The following is a 23,965-nucleotide window of genomic DNA, read 5'->3' on the forward strand; positions in this document are numbered from 1 at the left end:
CGAGCACCCGAGTATCACGGCGAGCTCGGCCCGAGCTTCGAGCACCCGAGCATTTTAGTGCTCGCTCAACACTACTGTCTATCCATAGCTAAAACTGTGCCACCTTTGTCTGAATATAGTCTGAGATAAAATAAACTTGTAGTTTATACTTTCAATATATTTTTTATAGTACATTCATCTAGTTAAACTGAAAAAAAGACTACTATGATTAAGCATGATGATGTCGTTTTGACTAATATGGATTGGTGAAGGAATTTCCCACCTTTTAGACAGGCTTGACTATGACACAATTAATTTTCCATCTACTGCATAGTCATGTGCTGTCTTGAAGCAGTAGTAGTACAATGTTCCACCTGCATGAAAAGTCTTCTGTTTCAAAGTTCCCATATTAAGAGAAGTAACTTATGAGATGACCAGGTGCACGATGTGGCGACTGAAGCCACTGTTCCTTTCACATCCCTGTTTGGATTTGCACGTCACAGTTTGAGAGGCACAGGAGCCTTTTTGTACCTGCCTCATGCATAGCTTGACTGTGGTTTTAAGTATGTCACAGCTGCTCTACATACACCTCCTCATTTTGCAGAGACATCTTACTACAAACCACAGCAGTAAACTACTTTAAGACAGTTGTCATTTTGTCACCTACATTCCCCACTTATGATTTCAGTTACAGTTTATGAGAAATACTTCTGCAATGAACAGATGATCCTCTGGCTCAGTCTACAATTACCATTGTCTCATAAGCATCTCATAGCAAATTAGTGACAATACTTTTGGAGTATAGGACTTCAAACCATGATGTGGATGAAATTACGGCTAGCATCTACTGGTTCCACAGCTGGGATCAACATATTATGTTGGATGCTGTTACTAATTTATATCGCTTTTGGACAAAAGACAGGTAAGGTGGTGCAGACACTGCATCTATTCATGTTACATTGTGAACGTATTTTACATTTTAGAGTTAAAAGAAAAAGCTTAACTATGTCATTAGTCATAACTTTGAAATATTGTATGTTTTATCATTTTAATCCTGTTTTACTATTCAAAAATTCCTACAACATGTTCATCCCTAAGCAAGAAAGAGCAGTAAATTCTGCACTGGAGAAAGTCAAGGTTGGTTGGTTGGTGTTCACAACATACAAATCTTCTAGACCTGACTTTCAAACCAAAATTAATTATTGGACCCTAATGGCATCCCTATGGAAGGACCATGGAAACTGAAAGTCTGGAAAGGTTTTGCTCCTGTTACTCTAAAATGTATTAGAAGCACAATTATATAACTAGCCAATGATAGTATCAGAAAAGAGCTAGTCAGCACTTTGATTAAAAAGAGGAAGGTCATAACAATTAGGACAAAAAATAATACACCATTTTTTTTAATAATGACGTTACATACCAAAAATGCTGTAATAAAAAGTGGTCAACCTGTAAATGTACAATTTCATTGGATCATCAATGGTGGTTACTTCATGAGCTATCCAAATTATAATAATATAAATGAGGTACAACAATTGTGCATCCTATGAGCTTGTGATCTAAATTTGAAAGTGTCCTACCAATAAGAAATCTCTATGACTTCCGTCTACCACAATAGCTCTTTAAATAACTGAATAAGCAAATAAGACACTAGAATATGAATATTTTGGAGGCTTAAAGGGAACCTGTTACGTGAAAAACGCTATTATCCTGCAGATATTGGGTTAATCTGAACCTGCCCGGCGCCTGCACTTAGAGCCCCACTGCAAGGAGCTAATGAACTTTGTTCTCCCCCTGCAGCATTTGGCGTTCAGTCATAGGGGCGATGCTGGCACAGTTTCAGGCACCGCTCTGAGAGCAGCGACTATAACTATGCCTCCTGTACTGACTGACAGCGGGCCCTTAATGATGAGTGAGCTTTCAGTCAGTGCCGGGGGTGCAGTTACAGCCGCCGCTCTCTATGCTCAGAGCATTAACTAAAACCGTGAAGTGCCACCCCTATGACTGGAATCTGAATGCTGCCGGGAGAAATAAAGTTAATTTCCTTCTGGCAGAGCGGCTATAAGTGGTGGCGCCGGGCAGGTTCAGAACACTATTAACCTGCTACAGTGACCCCATAGCTGCTGTTTAATAGCGTTTTTTTTCTCTTGACAGGTTCCAAATTCCCAATCAATTATTTATAAGCTTTTAATATTATATTTACCAATATATTGTAACATTCTGTTCAAGTAGTTCTTCTGTAGTATTATTTACTACTCCACAAATTAGGGGAACACTTAAATCACACATAGGAACTAAATGAACAAACAATCTCAGTTGAAAATGTTTACTGATATTAAAGTCCAAGCATGTAGCTAATGAGATGGCAAATGGTGATGTGGGGAACTCTTCCCAGACTTGGATCATGGCACCAGTGAGCTCTGGGATAGTTTGTGGCATTAATAGGCATTGGCATATGCAATGATACATTATTTCCCAGTGGTTCTCAATTGGATTCAGCTATGGGTTGTGTGAAAGGTAATCAATGCCTTCATCATCCAGGAACTGCCTACTCACTCAGTCACACGAGGCTCATCATTACCAGGCACTAGAAGAAACCCACGGACATCAGTGTAAGGTCTGACAATGACTCTGAGGATTTCATCTCGATACCTAGCAATAGACAGTGTACAGTTAGAACATTGAGGTTTCTATGATGCTGCAAGGAAATCTCTACATGTAGGCAATGTAGGCAATCTCTACATGTGTGACAGCTGTCAAACAGCCATGACACTTGCAGGCGCGGCGACACTAAAAGAAATGCCGAGCACGCCAAAATACTCGGCGAGCACCCCGAGCATGCTCGCCGAAGGGGTTAATAGAACATGCTCACTCATCACTATTGGTAGGTACTTACCGACCTTAGACATATGGATATGCCCAGGCGATTTTGCACGCACAGCAACTGTGCGCACGCGATCGCCACCGGGTGTTCAGATGACATGACAGCTGACACCCAGTACTCACTGCCAGGAGCAGTGCCCGCACCGCTCCCGGCAGTTTAACCCTCTAAATGCTGCGATAGATGATGATCGCATCATTTAGAAGGCAGGCAGAGGGAAGGGGCTCCCTCTGCCCTCCGATTGGCGCTCCCAATCGTTGCCATGGTGACCCGATGTCATCAAGACGACATCTGGGTCCCCGGGCTAGCCAGTTAGTTAGATCATGCACAGGGCATCATCTAACTAACTTGTGTCAGTGCAGCACTGACGGTTACAAAGCATAGCAATGCTCCTGCATTGCTATTCTTTATAACTGTGATCAGAGTGCTGAAAGTGAAAGTTCCATAGTGGGACTAAGTAAAAGAGTAAAAAAAAATGTTAAAAATATTTTTTAACAAAATCACAAAATAATAATAAAAAATATATAAATATATTGGACCCATAAATAAATATTTTTATGCAAAAAAAAAGAAACACATTCGGAATCGTCGCGTCTGGAACAACCCGACCAATAAAACTGTCCCACTAGTTAACCCCTTCAGTGAACATCATAAAAAATAAATAAAAATTAGGCAAAAAACTATGCTTTTTCATCATACTGCAGAAACAAAAAGTGGAATATAACACGATCAAAAAGACGAATGTAAATAAAAATAGTATGGCTGAAAACGTCATCTTGTCCCGCAAAAAATAAAAGCTGGCATACAGCTCCATGAGCGGAAAAATGAAAAAGTTATAGCTCTCAGAAAAAAGCAATGCAAAAATAATTATTTTTTCTATAAAATAGTTTTTATTGTGTAAAAGTGACAAAACATAAAAAAAAACATAAATGTGGTTCCACTGTAATTGTACTGACCGGAAGAATAAAGCTGCCTTATCAATTTTACCACACATGGAATGGCATAAAAAAAACCTCAAAAAACAGTTCCACAATTTCTGTTTTTTATTCATTCTGCATCTCAAATATCAGAATAGAAAATTGTCATGTGCCCGAAAATGGTACCAATAAAAACGTTAATTCGTCCAGAAAAAAACAAGACCCCGCATGACTCTGTCTGCAAAAATATGGAAAAATTATAGCTCTCAAAATATGGCGATGCAAAAAATAGTTTTTGCAAAAATAAAGCGTCTTTTAGCGTGTGACAGCAGCCAAACATGAAAAAACGATATAAATCTGGTATTGCTGTAATCGCACAAATCCAAAGAATAAAGTCATCTAATCACTTATACTGCACGAGGAATGGCGTAAAAAATAAATAAAACCAATTCTATTGACCTGCTGTTGATTTGTTCATTCTCCCTCCCAAAGATCGCAGTAAGGCTTGGCTCACATTTATCCTGCGCTCTGCACTGAGCGCTTACATTGGGGTTTCTGTGTAAATCTCTGAAATACGTGATTCATACGGAACTCCCGGCGGAAGATTCCTTATAACGAAGCAGATGGAGGCACTGTGAACGCTGTCTTTCCTATGATCCGGCTTTGTCTGTCTTTTTAGGCGTGCATAAAAGTGCCGTCGGCCACAGTTTTGTGCACCTCTGAAAATAAGGACACGGCTGAACAGAGGCCAGACGGAGCCCAGAGTAACTGTGCTGCATCATTCTAGTGAATGGATCTCTCAGGGGTTTAATCTGAACTGGGAGATTTAGATGGAAACCCCAAAGTAAGTGTTCAGCGTAGAGTGCCGGATAATTATGATACCAAATGTTATTTAAAATGTTCCCAATAAAAGCTGCAACTCATTCCACCAAAAAAGCAAGTCCCCACTCAGGTCCGTCGTCTGTTAATGCAAATAGAGGGGCTTCCACATTACTGGGAGTAAAAAGGCTCTGGAAAAGCACTATGGCTCCTTGCTCGCCAAAAGAAATCCAGCAAATTCTGTACTTCCAAATCCAAATGCCCCCTCCCTTCTGAGCCCCACAGTGTGCCCAAACCTCATTTAGCATCCACATGTTAGGCATTTCTGTAGTGATGAGAGCTTGCTTAGCTTACGGGTGCATGTCTCCAGAAGCAGGAGCTGGGCATAACATCCTGGGCACTACAACATACTGGGCACTACAATGCACAGGCACTACAATAGCAGATTTGCAATTTTCACTCAGCAAGATCCAATACTGCTTGCTTCTGGAAAACCCATGGAGTCAAAATCATCACTAAAATTCCCAAAGGAGTATAATTTCCAAAATGGGGGTCACTTGAGGGGGTTACTCTGATCTTCAAGAACTTAGGAACTCTGTATATAGAGTCTGCAAACTATTCTAGGAAAATCTGCACTCCAGGAGGCAAATAGCGTTCCATCCCTCTCGAGTCTCCCCGTGTGGCTAAGCAGTACTGTACAGTCACATATGGGGTATTTCCACGGTCCCCAAAAATTGTGTGACACATTTTGGTGCAATTTTTGACCATTTTTTTGTTGTAAAAATGTAATTGTTTTTTCTTCATTGCCCAATGATATAAAATTTTGTGACACGCCCCTGGTGTCAATATGATCACTGCATTCTTAGATAAATTCATTGAAAGGTGTAATTTGTAAAATAGGGTCACATATTGGGGGTTCTGCTGTTCGGGCACCTAACAGGCTCTCCCAGTGGGTCATTGCACCGCGAACCTTAGCAGTAAAATCTGCACTATAAAATGACGCCCCTTCCCTTCTGAGCTTTGTACAGTGCCTGAAAAGTAGTTCCCGATTACATGCAGGGTATTGGAGCACTCTGGAGAAATTGCACAACAAACTGAGAGGTCCATTTTTCCTATAAGCCCTTATAAAAATTAAAAATTTGAGGCTAAAACAACATTTTAGGGGTAAAAATTTAATTATTCTTTCTTCACCGCTCAATGGTATAAACTTCTGAGAGGCACATGTGGTGTCAACATGCTGACTGCACACCTAAATTAATTCATTGAGAGGTGTAGTTTGCAAAATGACATCCATTATGAGGGGGTTCTGCTGTTCTGGCACCTCAGGGGTTCTGCCAATGTGACATGGCACCTTCAAACCATTCCAGAAAAATATGAACTCCAATATGGTTCTTCTTCACTTCTGAGCTCTGCACTGTGCTTCAAAAAGTGTATCGGTGTACTCATCAGAAATTGCACAACAAATTGTATGGTGCAATTTCTCCTGCTACCCTTGTAAAAAAATTGAGGCTAAAACAACATTTTTATAGGAAAAATTAGATTTTTTATTTTCACAGCTCAACGTTATAAACTTCTGTGAAGCACCTGGGGGTTGAAGGTGCTCACCGCACATCTAGAAAAGTTCCTGGAGGGGTGTAGTTTCCAATATGGTGTTATTTGTGGGGAGTTTCCACTGTTTAGGCACATCAAGGGCTCTACAAATGTAACATGGCATCCGCTGTTGATTTCAGCCAATTTTGCATTCAAAAAGTCAAGCGGTGCTCCTTCCCTTCCGAGCCCTGCCGTGGGCCCAAACAGTAGTTTTTCCCCACATATAGGGTATCAGGAGAAATCACACAACAAATTTATGGTTCATTTTCTCCTGTTACCCTTGCGAAAACAAAAAAAATTTGAGTCTAAAGTAAAATTTTTGTGAAAAAAAGTTAAATGTTGATTTTTTTCCTTCCACATTGCTTCAGTTCCTGTGAAACACCTGAAGGGTTAATAAACTTATTAAAAGTGGTTTTGAGCACCTTGATTGGTACAGTTTTAGCATGATATCAATTTTGGGTATTTTCTGTCATATAAGCCCCTCAAAGTCACTTCAAATGTGATGTGGTCCCTAAAAAAATGGTCAACTTTTAACCTAACTTCCTAAGAAAAAAAAATTAAGTTTAAAAAATTGTGCTGATGTAAAGTAGACATGTGAAAAATGTTATTTCTGAACTATTTTGTGTGATATAACTCTCTGGTTTAAGGGCATTTAAATTAAAAGTTTAAAAATTGCAAAATTTTCTCCAAATTTCCAATTTTTTCACAAATAAATGCAAATCAAATTTTACCACTATAATGAAGTACAGTATGTCACAAAAAACTGTATCAAAATCAGAGGATTCTGTTGAAGCGTTCCAGAGTTATTACCACATTAAATGACAGTGGGCAGAATTGTAAAATTTGGCCTGGTCATGAATGTGAAAACAGGCTTGTGGGGTGAAGGGGTTAAATTTGCATAATTCAGTTGTTAAGTGTCCACATGCAAATATTTGTATTTGAAAGTTTGCAAACTCTTCATAATTTTCCATATTTCTGCATAAATTTGACATAAAATGACATCAGAATTTTACACTTGTTCTACATTTGTTGAAAAGTAGATATAGAGACCCAAAGCAAACAAATAAGTAAAAATTATAAGACTTTTTTGAAATGAAATAAAAAAAAAGACCCAATATCAGATGTCTGTGAATCTGGTAAGTAATGATTAGTCCTGCACATCAGCTTGGAGGAATTTGTAGCCCATGCAACCCTCTCCCCACACAACACAGCTTCAACTCTGTTATGTTGATGGTTTTTCTACCATGAACTGCTTGCTTAAAGGGATTGTCTTGCCTTCAGGTACAAAGCTGCAGACACTTTATGTGACTACAGACTTGTGAATCTTCACATTGCATACATTGCACCCTGTGAACATTCTCCAGTGCCGGGAATGGGAGCAGCAGGTTCATGACTGCAAGTATGTAATTTGCATACATGCGGTGATGTGCTGACTAGATGGGCACTGTATCACTCAGTGCAAGAGTATTGATAAAGGCTGGATAAAAGTCTAGTTGGAATGTGGCCAGAAGTATGCAAATTGCATACTTGCAGTCACATGACTACTCGATCCCCGTGCTGGCTCTGGAGAATCCTCACAGTGACTGCAGATTTGTAGCCTAAAGCTGGATAACCAAGGTCATGTAAGGGTGTGGACAGTGACTGTCACGTTCTTGCCCCTGAAGACCACAATTGCGTAAAGTGAATAGTGTCATGCATTTTTGTACATGTACTGTGATATGTGAATTGTGAACTATGTCATGCAGTTTTAAGAATGTAATGCTTACTAATGCATATTGTTTTAGGTAATGCTGCTGATATACAAGTACTGTAAAGGTAATGCCTAGTGTGAGTAATGTACAGTGCAGAGTAAGTATAGATAGAACATAGACTAAGATTTAGAACATTAGATGGTAGCTGCAGTCAGATGATGACAATGGAGTAAGGTATAGTATAAGTATTGTTCGTATAGTATTAATGTAGGACAGTAATGCAAGCTGTGTGCTAGACTGTAGGTGAAAGGTTAGATCTGCAAAGCAAAAGACTACAGGACCAGACATAGTTAAGTGTTTCGTCTATCCCACAGTAGGAGGGGTTAGAGACAGAAAAAAGGAGACTGCTTCCTGTTTCTAGAGGAGAGTTTGTTTGCTAAGTGACAAGGTGAAGTTCAAGGTGCAGTGGGATGATAGCAAAAGCAAGTTCAAAGTGTTCTGGGCGTTATGAGACCTTACAGGACTCCCTACACACGTTTCTGCAATGTCCGGAGCCTAAAGCTTAAATAGGTGCTATGGAGAGTACCTTAACCCGTTTCGTACAGAGGAAGATGGCAGTGGAATCGCGTGTGGGAAAATTCATGGCCCTCTTCTGTTTACCAGGCCCCAGGGGCCAGATCATGCCAGTTCAGTAACTGTACGTGCATCCTCGGAAGCACATTCAGTTAAAATCTATTGCCGTGCAGGAAGCAACCAATCACAAGATTGCAGCTGATATCGACGTACACGTCACCAGTGTATGGCGTTACTGTCAGGCACCTCAAATGTATGAGGGAGACTATGCTGATGGCCTGCTACCAGACAAGGAGAAACTTTTTATTTTTTACTTTTTATTGAACAGATGGGGCAGGATCATGGGAACATGGGACAGAATGGGGACAGAATGGAGACAGATGGCGCAGGATCATGGGACACATGGGGCAGTATGGATATAGATGGGGCAGGATCATGGGTCAGATGAGACAGGATCATGGGACACATGGGGCAGGATGGAGACAAATGAGGCAGGATCATGGGACACATGGGGCAGGATGGAGACAAATGAGGCAGGATCATGGGACACATGGGGCCAGATGGAGACAGATGGGGCAGGATGTAGACAGATGGGACAGGATCATGGGGCAGAATGGAGATAGATGGGGTAGGATGTAGACAGATGGGGCAGGATCATGGGGCAGAATGGAGATAGATGGGGCATGATGGATACAGGTCAGGATGGAGACAGATGAGGCAGGATCATAGGACAGATGGGGCAGGATCATGGGACACATGGGGCAGGATGGTGACAGATGGGGCAGGATCATGGGGCAGAATGGAGATAGATAGGGCAGGATGGAGATAGATAGGGCAGGATGGAGACAGATGAGGCAGGATCATAGGACAGATGGGGCAGGATCATGGGACAGATGAGGCAGGATCATGGGACACATGGCGCAGGATGTAGACAGATTAGGAAGAATCATGGGACACATGGGGCAGGATGGAGACACATGGGGCAGGATGGAGACACATGGGGCAGGATGGAGACACATGGGGCAGGATGGAGACACATGGGGCAGGATGGAGAAACATGGGGCAGGATGGAGACAGATGGGGCAGGAAGGAGACAGATGGGGCAGGAAGGAGACAGATAGGGCAGGATAATGGGACACATGCAGTAGGATGGAAACAGATGGGGCAGGATTATGGGACACATGAGGCAGGATCATGGGAGTTCAGGTCCCCTCCCTGCATGTTTGGCGCTCTTTAGAGAGCCAATGAACATGCAGGGATCACCTGCCACACATTTTAATGCCGCAGCCATGTTGGTTGTGGCATTACAGTGATTGGCTGGCCGCACAGCATCATCAGGTGTAAATAAGACTGGGCGCCGCCATGCTCGTCACAGTCTACTCCGGAATCAGGCAGAGTAGGGAGAGGTGCTGCTGCGTTAGGGAGAGATTTGCTTGTTTAGAGTTAGTATAGGTATTCCACAACATATATCTGTAATATCCATCTGAACTAACAGTCCTTCTGAGGACTAATCCAGCTGCATAAAATCAGTGGTGATAGCAGGAATTAGGCAGGCAGGCAGTGTATGTGGCAGATTGCAGTGCATATAGCAAGAGGATCCATTAAAGTCCTGTTAGTCTAGGTATTCCACAACAATTTTGTTTTTGTTATGAAATTCTCAATAAGTTTGACCCTCTTCCCATTGAAAAAAATAAAGTTGGATCCAAAATGGCCGACTTCAAAATGGCCACCATGGTCACCACACATCTGGAAAACTTTTCCCCTTCCCATATACTAATGTGCCACAAGCAGGAAGTTGATATCACCAACCATTCCCATTTAATTTAGGTGTATCCATATAAATGGCCCACCCTGTATATATACTGTTCAAAAAAATAAAGGGAACACTCAAATAACACATCCTAGATCTGAATGAATGAAATATTCTCATTGAAAACTTTGTTCTGTACAAAGTTGAATGTGCTGACAACAAAATCACACAAAAATCATCAATGGAAATCAAAATTATTAACCAATGGTCTGGATTTGGAGTCACCCCCAAAATTAAAGTGGAAAAACACACTACAGGCTCATCCAAGTTTGACGTAATGTCCTTAAAACAAGTCAAAATGAGGATCAGTATTGTGTGTGGCCTCCACGTGCCTGTATGACCTCCCTACAACGCCTGGGCATGCTCCTGATGAGGTTGCGGATGGTCTCCTGTGGGATCTCCTCCAGGATGGCATATCAATGTGATCTGTGGCAAGAAGGTTTGCTGTGTCTATCAGCGTAGTGTCCAGAGGCGGGAGGCTCTACCAGGAGACAGGCCAGTACACCAGGAGATGTGGAGGGGGCCGTAGGAGGGCAACAACCCAGAAGCAGGACCGCTACCTCCGCCTTTGTGCAAGGAGGAACAGGAGGAGCACTGCCAGAGCCCTGCAAAATGGCCTCCAGCAGGCCATAAAGGTGCATGTGTCTGCACAAACGGTAGAAACCGACTCCATGAGGGTGGTATGAGGGTCCGACGTCCACAGATGGGGGTTGTGCACACAGCCCAACACCGTGCAGGACGCTTGGCATTTGCCACAGAACACCAGGATTGGCAAAGTCACCACTGGCGCCCTGTGCTCTTCACAGATGAAAGCAGGTGCACACTGAGCACATGTGACAGACGTGACAGAGTCTGGAGATGCCGCGGAGAGCGATCTGCAGCCTGCAAAATCCTTCAGCATGACCGGTTTGGCAGTGGGTCAGTAATGGTGTGGGGTGACATTTCTTTGGAGGGCAGCACAGCCCTCCATGTGCTCACCAGAGGTAGCCTGGCTGCCATTAGGTACCGAGATGAGATCCTCAGACCCCTTGTGAGACCATATGCTGGTGCGGATGGTCCTGGGTTCCTCCTAATGCAGGACAATGCCAGACCTCATATGGCTGGAGTGTGTCAGCAATTCCTGCAAGATGAAGGCATTGAAGCTATGGACTGGCCCGCCCGTTGCCCCGAGACCTGAATCCGGGGCATCATGACTCGCTCCATCCACCAACGTCATGTTGCACCACAGACTGTCCAGGAGTTGGCGGATGCTTTAGTCCAGGTCTGGGAGGAGATCCCACAGGAGACCATCCGCAACCTCATCAGGAGCTTGCCCAGGCATTGTAGGGAGGTCATACAGGCATGTGGAGGCCACACACAATACTGAGCCTCATTTTGACTTGTTTTAAGGACATTACATCAAAGTTGGATCAGCCTGTAGTGTGTTTTTCCACTTTAATTTTGTCGGTGACTCCAAATCCAGGCCTCCATTGGTTAATAAATTTGATTTCCATTGATGATTTTTGTGTGATTTTGTTGTCAGCACATTCAACTTTGTACAGAACTTGTACAGAACAAAGTATTCAATGAGAATATTTCATTCATTCAGATCTAGGATGTATTATTTGAGTGTTCCCTTTATTTTTTTTGAGCAGTGTATATATATATATATATATATATATATATATATATACGTATATATAAATATAATCAGAGCTAGGCAGGCAGGCAGAACACCGTTTTTCTGCTCCATTTACTTGTTGCCATAGCAGAATACAGCCAGATTCTTTCCATATTACAGCGATAAAAATCCAGAAATTTTAGTGAACGTGGCAAATATTGGCCTCCATTTAAATTTTGTTGCAGTGTGTCAGTGAAGTTATTGACACCAGGTCGCTGTGAAAAAAGTAACCTACAGGCCAGCTATTTAAAACTGTGGTTTTCCGTCACACGTATCATATAGAAGTTCGCTCCAAATTCAGCCATTTCTGGCCTCCATGTAAATTTTGTTGCAGTGTGTCAGTGAAGTTATTGACACCAGGTCACTGTGAAAAATAGTAACCTACGGGCCAGCGATTTAAAACTTCACTTTTCCATTTATAGATTCGGGCCTCTCGCCCGGTCCACTTGAAGTGAGGCATGAGGAGATTGCATGTAGCGATGCCCAAATATTTGAGCAGCCATAGTCACACGAAGGCGACACTGGGAAACTGTCACAAGAGGTGGATGATGATGAGACACAATTGCCGGAAAGTCAGGAGGAGGACCATGGTGCGGAAGTGGAAGATGAGGTGGGAGACGATGAAGTCACTGATCCAACCTGGCATGGTGACATGCAGAGCGAGGGCAGCAGCACACAGGGTGAGGGAGGCGTAGCACCAGAACAGGCAAGAACAAGCAGTGTGGTGGCCGCAGAAAGAAGGCGGGCAACCGTTCCCCGTAACATCAACACGACGGAAGTTGCCAGTACAACTGTTAGGCCTTCCCGAGTCTGGTTGTTTTTTAAAGACTCTGCCGATAACCCCAAAAAGGCCATTTGCACCACCTGCCAGGCCAGCATCAGCAGGGGTAGCAAAACTAGCAGCCTGACCACCACCAGCATGATGAGGCACATGGCAGAAAAGCACCCGACTAAGTGGGCCGAACCCCAGGGTCCAACAATAGTGTCTGCGGGTGACATCACTGCATGTTCCGCTGTTGTGCGTGCACACCAATCCACTGTCCATGGCGCATGCCAAGGTACCTCCCGCCCTGCACCTGTCGTTGAACACTCTCAAGTAGCACCATCAGCAAGCACGTCCACGTCCTTGTCCTAGCGCAGCGTTCAGTTGTCCCTACCCCAGTCCTTGCAACGCAAGCGCAAATACGCAGCTAACGCCCCACAGGCCACTCTACTAAATTTACACATTTTGCAAATGCTTGCGCTCGAAATGTTGCCTTTTAGGCTCGTGGAGACGGAAGCTTTCCGCAACCTCATGGGGCGGCCTTCCCTCGGTATTCGGTCTCCAGCCGCCACTATTTCTCCTGCTGTGCCGTCCCCGCATTACACAAGCGCGTGTCCCACAGCATAAGCCATGCCCTCAACAATGCAGTTACAGGGAAAGTCCACCTAACCACGGACACGTGGACAAGTGCTTGTGGACAGGGACGGTACATCTCACTGACGGCACACTGTGTTAATACTGCGGAAGCCTGGACCTAGTCAGACCTTGAGACATCCTCCCGACGCCAAGGATTGCGGGCCTTGGGTCAATCAGGGTTGCCCCCACATTCTACAGCTCCTGCACCACCTCCTCCTCCTCTTCAGCATCCATCTCCAAAATGGTCACATCAGTTGCAAGCTGGAAGCACTGCAGCACTGCCTCGGCCAAGCGGCAACAGGCTGTGCTGAAGCTAATATGCTTAGGTGACAAACCACACAACGCTGAAGAGTTATTGACAGTTCTAAAAGAGCAGGCAGATCTGTGGCTGACACCGCTGAACCTACAGCCAGGCATGGTCGTGTGTGACAATGGCCGGAACCTGGTGGCGGCTCTGAGGTGAGGCAAGCTCACACGCGTACCATGCCTGGCCCATGTGCTTAACCTCGTGGTTCAGTGGTTTTTCAAAACCTACCCGGATCTTTTGGATTTGCTTGTTAAGGTACACCGCCTGTGTGCCCATTTTAAAAAGTCAGATGCAGCTTCCGCCGCTCTTGCCGTGCTTCAGCAGCATTTGCAGCTTCCGGCTCACCGACTGGTGTGTGATGTCCCCACACATTGGAACTCTACATTGCTGTTGTTGGGAAGGATTTGTGAGCAGAAGAGGGCAGTTGTTGACTACCTGCATCAACAAGGCCGTCGGTATTCAGGTCAGACTCCACACATAAGACCTCAGGAGTGGACATGGATGTCAGACATCTGTACCATCCTCCAAAACTTTGAGGACTCCACCAAGAAGGTGAGCGGCGATGATGCCATAATTAGCGTCACCATCCCACTTCTATGTCTTCTGAAATGCTCTCTTCTCTCAATTAAAGAGGATGCATTGCAGGTGGAGCACAATGAGATGGAGCAATGAACCATACAGGGTGATTACACACAGCCCAGCCTCATCTCATCCCAACGTGGATTGGGTGACAATGAGGAAGAGGAGGAGGAGAAGGAGGAAGAACAGGAGCTATTTTCCTGCGCTATAGACGGTACTACCTGCATAACTGCCATACCATCTGTTCAGCGTGTATGGCCTGATGACAGGGAGGAGGAGGAAGAGGTGGAGGATGAGAAGGAGAGCATGGTCAGTCGTCCTCTTGGTGAGGACACGGAACTCTTTCCTCTTTGCAGTCTTGCACACATGGCTGAGTTTATGCTGCGCTGCCTTTCCCATGACCCTCGCGTTGTCCAAATTTTGGGTGACAGTCATTACTGGTTGGTGATGCTTCTAGACCCACGCTACAGGGAGAACTTTGTGTCTCTTATTCCCTTGCAGGACAGGCCTAATAAAATAGTGCAGTACGAGAAGGCCCTTGTTGCGGAATTAATAAAAATTTCCCATCTGAAAACGCTGGCGGCAGAGGTCAGAGTTTGTTGGACAACTAAGGAGTACAGACGAGAGAGCCACAAATGCAATCCAGCAGAGGCAGGGGAACACTGTCAAAGTTCTGGGACAGGTTTTGCAGACCCTCCCATCGCACAGGCCCTGAGGCGGGGGGTACTCTCACAAGGAGTGCAACGTTTCGGAAGATGGTGAGGGAGTACCTTGCTGACCGTACCAACGTCCTCCGTAATTCCTCTATGCTTTATAATTATTGGGTATCCAAGCTGGACACGTGGCATGAACTGGCTCTCTACACCTGGAGGTCCTGGCCTGCCCTGCCGCTAGCGTTTTGTCAGAGCGTGTTTTTAGTTCCGCTGGTGGAATTATAACCGATCGGCTCATTCGCCTGTCAACTGAAAATGCTGACAGGCTGACTGTTCTAAAAATGAACAAGGGCTGGATTGGGCCAGACTTCTCAACTCCATCGAATGATAGCAGCGTAACATAAACTCAAATACAGTGTTTTTTTTTGGGGAGGTCTAACTCTATTCCCATGCACCTCTGTCTCCACACCCAGACATGGGTATACACTTCCTAATTTTTTCTATTTGCTCTTGTCCTCCTCCTTCTCCGCATCCTCATCCTTCACCACCATATCACCACCATATATACCATATCAACATATCTACGTCTCTTGCAAGGGACATTGGAGTTTCTCCAAATTTTTGGCAGTCATTGCTTCAATGCATAGGGAAACAGTATGGGAGACCCACTTCCTAACAATGGGAACATTGCTTTTAGGAAGCTCTCTGACCTCTATGTCTCTTGCAAGGGGCATTGGAGTGCCTCCAAATTTTTGGCATCTGTTGCTTCACTGGATAGGCGAACACTATGGGAGACACGCTTCCTAACAATAGGAACATTGTTTTTAGGAGGCTCTCTGACCTCTACGTCTCTTGCAAGGGGCATTGGAGTGCCTCCAAATTTTTGTCAGCCCTTGCAGTCACTACATATGCAATAACAGTATAGGAGACCCACTCGTTAATAATGGGAACAACAAAGCATAGCCGGCTGATGTCTCTCTAATAGAGATGAGCGGTGTTCGACTAGAACTGTTCGCCAATCTCAAATTCGAGCTGTTTTGGGCGGTGTTCGAGTCATTCGATGAACGCGAACGATTTGCAAAAAATTCGGCTGTTCGAGGTTATGTTCGATAACTGTTCGTGCACCAAAAGCGTGTCCTGCATGTCTGGCGCTATTTAGAGCACCAATCATGCATCGATTGTCTGCCACTCACTGTAATGCCACAGCCATGGTGGTTGTGGCATTACAGTGGTTGCCCAAATCGATGGGAACAGTGCTCACAGTGAAACATGAAAAGCCGGCAATTCAGCAGCAGCATACACCGGTATACACCCGACAATTTAGAACAGAAAGAACAGAGTATCACACATAGATTAGATAGATAGAAACATGTCAGTCACATATATAAGAAGTACAGTGACAGTGTTGGTTACTGTACTTGTCATTTAGTGTAAAAGGATTTATTAAAAAAATATTAGTGTTTTCATGCACCATCTCTTTTAAAAAGCCGGCCGGCAATTCAGCATCGGTACCCGACAATTTATAACAGAAAGAATAGAGCATCACACTTAGATTAGATAGATAGAAACATGTCAGTCACATATATAATAAGTACAGTGATAGTGTTGATTACTGTACTTGTCATTTAGTGTTAAAATAAAGGATCTATTGAAAAAAAAATTGGCGTGGCATTCCCCGTAATTTTAGTCTCTAGCGGAGGTTAAGCAGACGGCTGGGGCAGATGTTTGAAGCCTGGGAAGGGGGTAATACCCACAGAGCTTCCCAGGCTACTAATATCAGCCCCCAGCTGAATACCTAGCCTTTACTAGCTATTAAAATGGGGAACCCCCAAAAAAATGACGTGGGGTTCCCCCTATTTTAATAGTTAGCAAAGGCTAGGCAGACAGCTGGGGGCTGATATTAATAGCCCAGGAAGGGTGCCATGAATATTGGCCCCCTCCCAGGCTAGAAACACCAGCCGTCAGCCGCCCCAGAAATGGCGCATCCATAGGATGCGCCAATTCTGGCACTTAGCCTCGCTCTTCCCACTGCCCTGTAGCGGTGGCAGTGGGGTAATAGGGCTGGGGTTGATGTCAGCTTATAATGCCAGCTGACATCAAGCCCAGGTTAGTAATGGAGAGGCGTCTATAAGAAACGCCCATTACTAACCCCATAGTCAAAGTTAAAAAAAAAACACAAACACCCAGAATAAAGTCCTTTAATTGAAATAAAGACACAATTCTTTATTGTTCTAAATTAAACCATTCTTACGATCACGCCCATTCCAGCTGAAGCCAACGATCTCCTGCAATAAAAGTAAAATAATAAAGCAACATCATCCTTACCTTTCCATGGTTCCCACGACAGCTTCAGCTCTGCTACTTTCACATGACAGGCTGGACCGCAGCAGAACGCTGCCATCCAGCTTGCCATGCCGCAGAGACTGAGAAGTGCAGGCATTCTTGTGCTCCTCAGTGTCTCGCTGTGACGGCATAAAGATGAGCCGAGGTCATGTCCAATGAACTCAGCTCACCTCATGCACGTCACTGACAGCGTTGGAAAATTCTCCTGCGCATGCGGTGAGTGCAGGAGAATATTCCCACACTGTAAACCTATAGAGAAGTCACTAGAAAGTGAAATCAATCCCAAAATTAGTAGAAAAACCAAAAAAGCATTCCCAAGTCTATATCATGCACTGGTGATACCTCATTATAAAGTTGCATAGGAGACTAATGGGAATCAAAAACAAACTGTGGAGTCAGTTTTATACAAAAATAATAAATTTTATTCAAAGTAATACAAATATAGAACATGAAAGCAAGTCATCTAAAAGGTTTGGAAGAAAGTGCTGCTGTGGACCTATGGAAAGCGTGATGGAATATCCAACACACTACAGGAATCATAGAGACACATAGGGTCCCATTCAACCAGAACAAGGCATATATGCATTTAAGGTGAGCCACTAACTATGCTAAGTTATTGAATGGCAGCTGGATTAAATGCCAGCAATTAGTCAAAAGCATAGTGTAAGGCCATAGCAATCCTCTGTATGTTTAAATAACCGACTAAAAGAGGTGCAGAGTAAGGGAATTACCTTGTGCCATGTCCAATGGAGCAGAGCTTCTGTGGGACCCGTGCAGTAGCCTCGACGCGCGTTTCACCTTCCGGCTTCGTCAGGAGGCGTGGTTGTGATTTAAAAGCAGGGGCTATTTAAATGAATGAATCCCAGCCAAGGAGCGAATCGGCGCGCCGCACGTCATGTTGACCCGCCCCGTGGCGCAGCCAGCCGGCATCCGCAGGAAGTGACGAGGAGGAGGACGGCATGCGTCTTCCCCCCCCGTCACCCCGGCAACCCGCCTGGCCAGCGATGCCACACGGCGCGGACAGCGCATGCACGGGCGCGTCTGCGCTATGAAGGAGGTAATAGGCTCTAAACGAGTATATCAAGGTATGTGTGCCTGTGCCCACGAAAGAAGTTTTTGGTCTATGTGTAATAGTGGAGAGTGAGAGCTGGCATGCTATCAGAGCTAAACTACAGAGCTAAACTATTGCATGCCAGTATGATTATGCACAGTATTTTAAGAGATGGTCTAAAATAGAAAATATGTATACAACATTATAAGCTGATTTAAAATTTCTTAATGTTCGCAGCAAATCCTATATCACAGGTGGCAGCATAATCAGCAACATAGGAGAATAGATAAAAAAAATGCGATATAAGGGTGTATCCCCAGTTGATGACAGATAACAATTATCTAACCAAAAGCAGGCCAGATTATGATACTCCATAAATATCCAAAAAAAGGGGGAGGAAGAGGGCAGAATATTATAATGTTGTAACTACTAGGTAGTGCATAGACGTCCCTAGTAAATATGGAAGACTATGTACATTTATTAAAAATGCACCGGTCAACATTATAGATATAGAAAAAATTATATTCTCCGGTATACTGTCATCAACTTGGGCCGTAATAATTGCATGTTCCAACATATGTGAATCATCATACTCACAATACACCTGTCAGCATCATATGTGTGGGGACATTCACATCCTCGGATGAAATATCATCATCTCCCCCCATTTTGGCTTTGTCTTCCCACACATATGCACCCATGAGTGCACCGGAGCGTGTGCCAAAGCCATATTATGTGCACCCCGGCACCATGCACTCACTGGTAATGAAATCGCAGACAATATTGAAGTAATAAGCAATAATAGATATCATACTGACAGAAGATGGTTATATACATTGCTGACCACCATATAGGTAGGCATGATAATAAGACATAATATGCACATCAAATAAAGTAATTGTCTGGACCCCTTCGTAGAAGTAATAAAAGATCTTCAATGTAGAAGCTTAAACGTTGAAAGCCGATTAATCATAGTAGTTGATCCGATAAATATGTGCAGACCATATGACTTATATTCTCCTGATAGCTGCGCAGCAGAAAATCATGGCAAGAAGGATTCTCACACTAGAGAAAAAGTGAATAGGCAAAATCAATATCAAAAACAGACACAATGAAACATAAAAACATGATAGCTCCTGCAGTTAAAACAAAAAGCAGCCGAAAGCTGCAATCCAGCTTGCCATGCGGCAGATACTGAGAAGCGCAGGCATGCTTGCGCTCCTCAGTGTCTGGCTGTGACGGCATAAAGATGAGCCGAGGTCATGTCCAATGAACTCAGCTCACCTCATGCACGTCACTGACAGCGTGGGAAAATTCTCCTGCGCATGCGGTGAGTGCAGGAGAATTTTCCCACGCTGTCAGTGACATGCATGAGGTGAGCTCAAGTCCAATGAACTCAGCTCACCTCATGCACGTCACTGACAGCGTGGAAAAATTCTCAGTGCTCAGCGCTTCAGCAGGAGAATTCTCCCACGCTGGGATGGCATTGAGATGACAGGCTGGATGGCAGCTGAGCGCTGCCATCCAGCATGCCATCCTTAGTAGACACTGCAGAGCGCAGGCATGCTTGCGCTCTGCAGTGTCTCTGAAGGATGACAAGCTGGATGGCAGCGCTCAGCTGTGATCCAGCCTGTCATCTCAATGCCATCGCAGCGTGGGAGAATTCTCCTGCTGAAGCGCTGAGCGCTGCGAATTTTCCCACGCTGTCAGCGACGTGCATGAGGTGAGCTGAGTTCATTGGACATGAGCTCACCTCATGCACGTCACTGACAGCGTAGGAAAATTCTCCTGCGCTCACCGCATGTGCAGGAGAATTTTCCCATGCTGTCAGTGACGTGCATGAGGTGAGCTGAGTTCATGGGACATGACCTCGGCTCATCTTTATGCCGTCACAGCCAGACACTGAGGAGCGCAAGCATGCCTGCGCTTCTCAGTGTCTGCCGCATAGCAAGCTGGATGGCAGCTTTCGGCTGCGGTCCAGCCTGTCATGTGAATGTAGCAGAGCTGAAGCTGTCGTGGGAACCATGGAAAGGTAAGGATGATGTTGCTTTATTATTTTACTTTTATTGCAGAAGACATTGGCTTCAGCTGGAATGGGCGTGATGGTAAGTATGGTTTAATTTAGAACAATAAAGAATTGTGTGTTTATTTCAATTAAAGGACTTTATTCTGGGTATTTGTATTTTTTTTTAACTTTGACTATGGGGTTACTAATGGGGGTGTCTTATAGACGCCTCTACATTACTAACCTGGGCTTGATGTCAGCTGGCATTATAAGCTGACATCAACCCCAGCCCTATTACCCCACTGCCACCGCTACAGGGCCGTGGGAAGAGCGAACATCCTATGGATGCGCCATTTCTGGGGCGGCTGACGGCTGGTGTTTCTAGCCTGGGAGGGGGCCAATATTCATGGCACCCTTCCTGGGCTATTAATATCAGCCCCCAGCTGTCTGCCTAGCCTTTGCTAGCTATTAAAATAGGGGGGACCCCACGTCATTTTTTTGGGGGTCCCCCATTTTAATAGCTAGTAAAGGCTAGGTATTCAGCTGGGGGCTGATATTAGTAGCCTGGGAAGCTCCGTGGGTATTACCCCCTTTCCAGGCTTCAAACATCTGCCCCAGCCGTCTGCTTAACCTCCGCTAGAGACTAAAATTACGGGGAACCCCACGCCAATTTTTTTATAAATAAATCCTTTATTTTAACACTAAATGACAAGTACAGTAATCAACACTATCACTGTACTTCTTATATATGTGACTGACATGTTTCTATCTATCTAATCTATGTGTGATGCTCTATTCTTTCTGTTATAAATTGTCGGGTACCGATGCTGAATTGCCGGCCGGCTTTTTTAAAGAGACGGTGCATGAAAACACTGTTATTTTTTTAAATAAATCCTTTAACACTAAATGACAAGTACAGTAAGCAACACTGTCACTGTACTTCTTATATATGTGACTGACATGTTTCTATCTATCTAATCTATGTGTGATGCTCTATTCCTTCTCGTCTAAATTGTCGGGTACCGGTGTATGCCGCTGCTGAATTGCCGGCCGGCTTTTTTAAAGAGAGTGTCTTCTGAGCAGTTTGTCAGCTTTTGAACACCTTTGAAGGTGTTTTCTATGTGTTTTTGCTTGCCTGCCATTGGTTTTAACGGTGTTCGACGGTGTTCTAAGGTGTTCGACGAACAGTTCCACGAACATCCCGGTGTTCGATGAACCGAACTGAACCCGAACACTACCGGGGTGGCTCAACACTACTCTCTAACAATAGAGAGGGCCGACTGCTGGCCCTATAAAAATAGGTTTGTGACTTTCAGAGTCCCTCCATCATAAATGAAAACAGGATGTGTCTGATGATGTGTCACACACCACATGGCCAGATAAGGTTGTAAAATATTAAAATGACATTTCCCGGTGAATGCATTTGTCTTAAAAAATAACGTTTAAAAAAAAAAAAAAAAAGTAGGATCTTTCTTTAGTATAAAAACCAGACTCGCCAATGTAACCTCCATCACATTGTTCAGCTCTTGCACCTCCTCCTCCAGTTCGGCCTCCATCTCCGAAAGACCACATCAGCCACAAACTGAAAGCACTGCAGCACTGCCTTGGCCAAGCGGCAACAGGCTGTGCTGAAGATAACATGCTTAATGCTTAGGTGACAAACCACCCACCGCTGCAGAGTTGTTGAAAGCTGTAACACAGCAGCCTGATCTGTGTCTCTCACCGCTGAACATACAGCCAGGCATGGTCGTGTGTGACAATGGGCGGAACATGGTGACAGAGAAATGACAGCCGGAGTAGATACGATTTCCCAAAAGTCAGTCCTTTCACCCAGCTAAAAAATATGGCTGTGGTGAAATATAACTCACTGACAAGCTGTGGACTGGTTCCATACCGTTCCTGGCCATATTCAGTTGACCACGTGTTTGTGGTTAGGCGGTCCTTTCCAGTAAGTGCACTGGTGAGGACACGGGTAATGTTGTGGGACCCGTGCTTGTGGAATGCGGAGATGACACCGGGAGATATAGTGGTGGCTGGGGACCGAGTATGGACACCCAGCCGCCGCCGCTGCCATGAGGTTGTGGACAGCTTTCGCCTCCATGAGCGTAAAAGGCCACATTTCAAGTGTAAGCAGCTTTAGACGACTTCCTGGGAGAAATGACAGCTGGAGTAGATACGTTTTCCCAAGTCCTTTCACCAAGCTAAAGAATATGGCTGTGATGACATACTACTCTCAGAAAAAAAGCTGTGGACTGGCTCCGTACCATCCCTGGCCACATTCACTTGACCACGTGTTTGTGGTTAGGCGATCCTTCCCAGTAAGTGCACTGGGGAGAACACAGGTAATGTTGTGGAACCCCTGCTTGTGGAAGGCGGAGATGACACCGGGAGAAATGTTTGTGGACAGCTTTCGCCTCCAAGAGCCTAAAAGGCCACAGCTGTCAAAAATTTGGCAGTATAGCATTGCAGCCTATGCGTGGGTGTCTGGCTGCACACTTGCGCTTGCATTCCAAGGAATGGGGTTGGGACAACTGAACGCTACGCTGGGACAAGGACGTAGACAGTGATTGTTGCAAGTCTGCAACTACAGGTGCATGGCGGGATGCATTTTCACATGCGCCAAGGATCACTTATGATGGGCACACTTTTAGGCAGTGACCTGGGAGTCAGAGATGCTTCCAGGGGTCTTCCCCATGCTGTTCCCATGTCTTTTCAGCACTGTATGCATGTGTCTGATGATGTGTCACACACCACATGGCCAGATAAGGTTGTAAAATGTTAAAATTACATTTCCCGCTGAATGCATTTGTCTTGGTTGAAAGCAATGCAAAAGTGCAAAAATGCATCAACGCATCTACGTGTGAATATAGCCCAAGGTGTGGAGGAGCATTTTTGCTTTTGGTTATTTATTTTGCCTTATATACAAGTCATTACCCTGGAAAGGATGTTCTTTAACATATTTCCCAGGAAAATCCATTTTGGTTTCGTTTTTGCATGTTTTATTGTGAGTCCGTAAAAGTGGCGTAATACCTCTGACAACGTTGTTGACAGTAGTGACCTGAGAGTCAGAAATCCTTCCAGGGGTCTTCCCCATGCTGTTCCCATGTCATTTAAGCACTGTTCCCGTCGATTTGGGCAATTTTTAGGCCCTGTGCAGACCGCCGGGGGGAGCCACCAGAAAAATGCTTGAGTTTCCCATACACTTACATTGGGCTCGTTACTCGGACCGAGCACTTAAGCATTCCAATTTGCTCGACCCAAGCAACGAGTAACCGAGCATTTTAGTGCTCGCTCATCAATAATGTGGAAGGATCATGGGACACCTGGGGCAGGATCATGGGACACATGGGGCAGGATCATGGGACACATGGGGCAGGATGGAGACACATGGGGCAGGATGGAGACACATGGGGCAGGATGGAGACACATGGGGCAGGATGGAGACAGGTGGGGCAGGATCATGGGATACATGGGGCACGATCATGGGAAAGATGGGGCAGGATCATGGGACAGATGGTGCAGGATCATGGGACACATGGGGCAGAATGGAGACAGATAGAGCAGGATCATGGGGCAGGATCATGGTATAGATGGCACAGGATCATGAGACAGATGGAGCATGATCATGGGACACATGGGGTAGGATGGAGACAGATGGATCAGAATCATGGGGCAGGATGGAGACAGATGGGGAGGATCATGGGACAG

General features: G+C 44.8%; 1 protein-coding gene across 1 annotated transcript in view; it reads left to right on the forward strand.

Moving 5' to 3' along the window:
• Positions 1-608: 608 nt before the first annotated feature.
• IL12RB1 (interleukin 12 receptor subunit beta 1) overlaps positions 609-23,965 on the forward strand; it is a 247,624-nt gene continuing 224,267 nt past the window's right edge. Inside the window, exon 1 of the mRNA XM_073636892.1 lies at positions 609-901. Coding sequence (XP_073492993.1) covers positions 796-901 — 106 coding nt within the window. The 5' untranslated portion in view covers positions 609-795. The remainder of the gene's footprint in view (positions 902-23,965) is intronic.

Source organism: Phyllobates terribilis, unplaced genomic scaffold, assembly GCF_046119375.1.
Source record: "Phyllobates terribilis strain yellow unplaced genomic scaffold, ASM4611937v1 Scaffold_1__5_contigs__length_1240528914, whole genome shotgun sequence".
In the NCBI taxonomy this organism is placed as follows: Eukaryota; Metazoa; Chordata; class Amphibia; order Anura; family Dendrobatidae; genus Phyllobates; species Phyllobates terribilis.